Here is a 1,952-nt window from a genome sequence, read left to right as displayed (position 1 = left end):
CTAACCTCATTATATAAGGAGAATTTTCTCAATAAGTAGTACTGTATAACATTATATAACTTTTATAATATTTACCAATAGAGAATTAAAATTATTGATGGTTAAACTTGTTTATTGACAAACGTGATAAAAAAACTGATCAAGTAAAATAGAACAAAGGAAGTACTTAACTAAAAAACTAATTGAACTTTATTTTTTTTCCCAATGGATACATACATACAAAACTAGAAACATTCTTCTCTCGAAAATACTCTTTAGATTTTGAGTAAGTATTATGAGTCGTATTGTAGCTAGGTTTATCAGTGCACACAAACTCCGACGCCATGTTTATCCTAGTAGGCGACTACTTTACATCCATTGCATCGAAGTATGTGAAATCAAATTTTAGGACAATGGTTCATCACGACATGACAAGCTTCAAATTTATACTATGCAAGATTTAAAAAAGAAAAAAAACATTGAGATACGTATTTTTATTGTTTTATCAGCTTACATACTACGGAGTAATACAATATACAAACTAGACATGGCTCCTTGGTGAACAAAAGAGACAAAGCAACCTGATTCACTCAATGTAGCACATTTAAGACGTGATAAAAAAAAAAAATAAATAAATAAAAAACAAATGTGGTTAACTTTCTCCAATGATAATCGGCCATCAAAAGAGCAAACGGAGTGTCTCTGGATGATAGAATCATAGAACTACTGTATCCATCAATGAGGTAAATATGAAGAAAAATTTTGAAATATACTTTTGGAAAGGAGTAGCTTTGAATTAACTGAAACATGATAAAAACAAACCAAATCTGTCTCCTTGTAGACATTAAATTCCTACAAAATTTAATCTTCAAGAACAATTCCAACTATAGCCAAAACTCCAAAAATTCCAACAAACGACGTAAGCATAAGTTCTTCATTGGCAAACAACAAAGTTGAATAGAAAGCTCCATTGAATGATTCCCTAGCTGCACAGCTGCTCGACTACAGTAACAATTTGAGCAGGTTGAACTACAGTCCATTCTTCCAAAGTCCCAGCATAGGGAGTAGGTACATCTTGAGATGATAAACATACGACCGGGGCATCCAAATAATCATTGAAGTTTTCGTTAATAGCAGCTGTCAGACTAGCACCAATAGCACCTGTTCTCATGCACTCTTCGACAATCAGCACTCTGTGGGTCTTCTTAATGGAGTTTCCAATTGTGTGCAAATCAAAGGGCTTTAATGAGCGGATATCGATCACCTCAGGGTCATACCCTTTGTTGACCAGTGTCTTGGCCGCCTGCATCACATGGTATCTCATATGGGAATAGGTCAAGATTGTTATATGTTCCCCAGGTCTTACCATCTCTGCTTCTTCCAATGATAGAACATATTCTTCATCAGGAATCCTCTCCTTAAGGTTGTAAAGGAGGGCTGCCCAGTTTATCACTTTGATCAACAAAGTTTGTTAATCTATTTTGCCATCTCATCAACTGAGCCTACACAGCAACTGAGTCACATTAGTAAGTGGCCATGTAGGCAAGCGAAATTGCACACCTAGGCAAGTGACGTTATAACGTCGGCATCACGGAAGGATAAACGTTGTTAATGTCTCCGTTTGTGCAAGTTGGTATATTTTCAATCTTTGAACTATATAACAGCGAATTTAATTTGGCATCAGGTAGTCTAAGTTATTAATGTATAGTCCATGCTCATAATTTCGTTAGCAGCAAGGTTGAAGGTAGATGGAGAGTACAAGGCTTCAAGGCCGATTGTAATTCTAGAGGTGTAGAGAAGATTTTGTGTGACCATTCTCATCAAATAACGAGGTGTTTATGAGGTTAGTGATTCCTAGAAGTTATACGTTGTTTATAATACATATGTTCATTTATGCAAATTTTTGTTATTTTGCTTATTTGTATCTTAATTTGATATTATGTTAATTTATACGTTGTTTATAATACCTGTTT

The 1,952-nt window shown here is 34.6% G+C and overlaps 1 protein-coding gene across 1 annotated transcript; it reads right to left on the bottom strand.

Annotated features, from left to right (window-relative positions):
* Positions 1-961: 961 nt before the first annotated feature.
* On the bottom strand, positions 962-1,348 carry LOC110719345 (pyruvate dehydrogenase E1 component subunit beta-2, chloroplastic). The gene has a single exon (XM_021898294.1). The coding sequence runs from the start codon at positions 1,346-1,348 to the stop codon at positions 962-964; it is 387 nt and encodes a 128-aa protein (XP_021753986.1).
* Positions 1,349-1,952: the final 604 nt, after the last annotated feature.

The sequence above is a fragment of the Chenopodium quinoa genome, unplaced genomic scaffold, assembly GCF_001683475.1.
Source record: "Chenopodium quinoa cultivar QQ74 unplaced genomic scaffold, ASM168347v1, whole genome shotgun sequence".
In the NCBI taxonomy this organism is placed as follows: Eukaryota; Viridiplantae; Streptophyta; class Magnoliopsida; order Caryophyllales; family Amaranthaceae; genus Chenopodium; species Chenopodium quinoa.
The sequence above is the reverse complement of the archived record's forward strand: the minus strand, read 5'-3'. Positions and strand labels throughout refer to the sequence as shown.

Bases quoted from the DNA above. Each gene is read 5' to 3' on its own strand.
- LOC110719345 (XM_021898294.1), bottom strand. From the start codon at position 1,348: ATGGTAAGACCTGGGGAACATATAACAATCTTGACCTATTCCCATATG.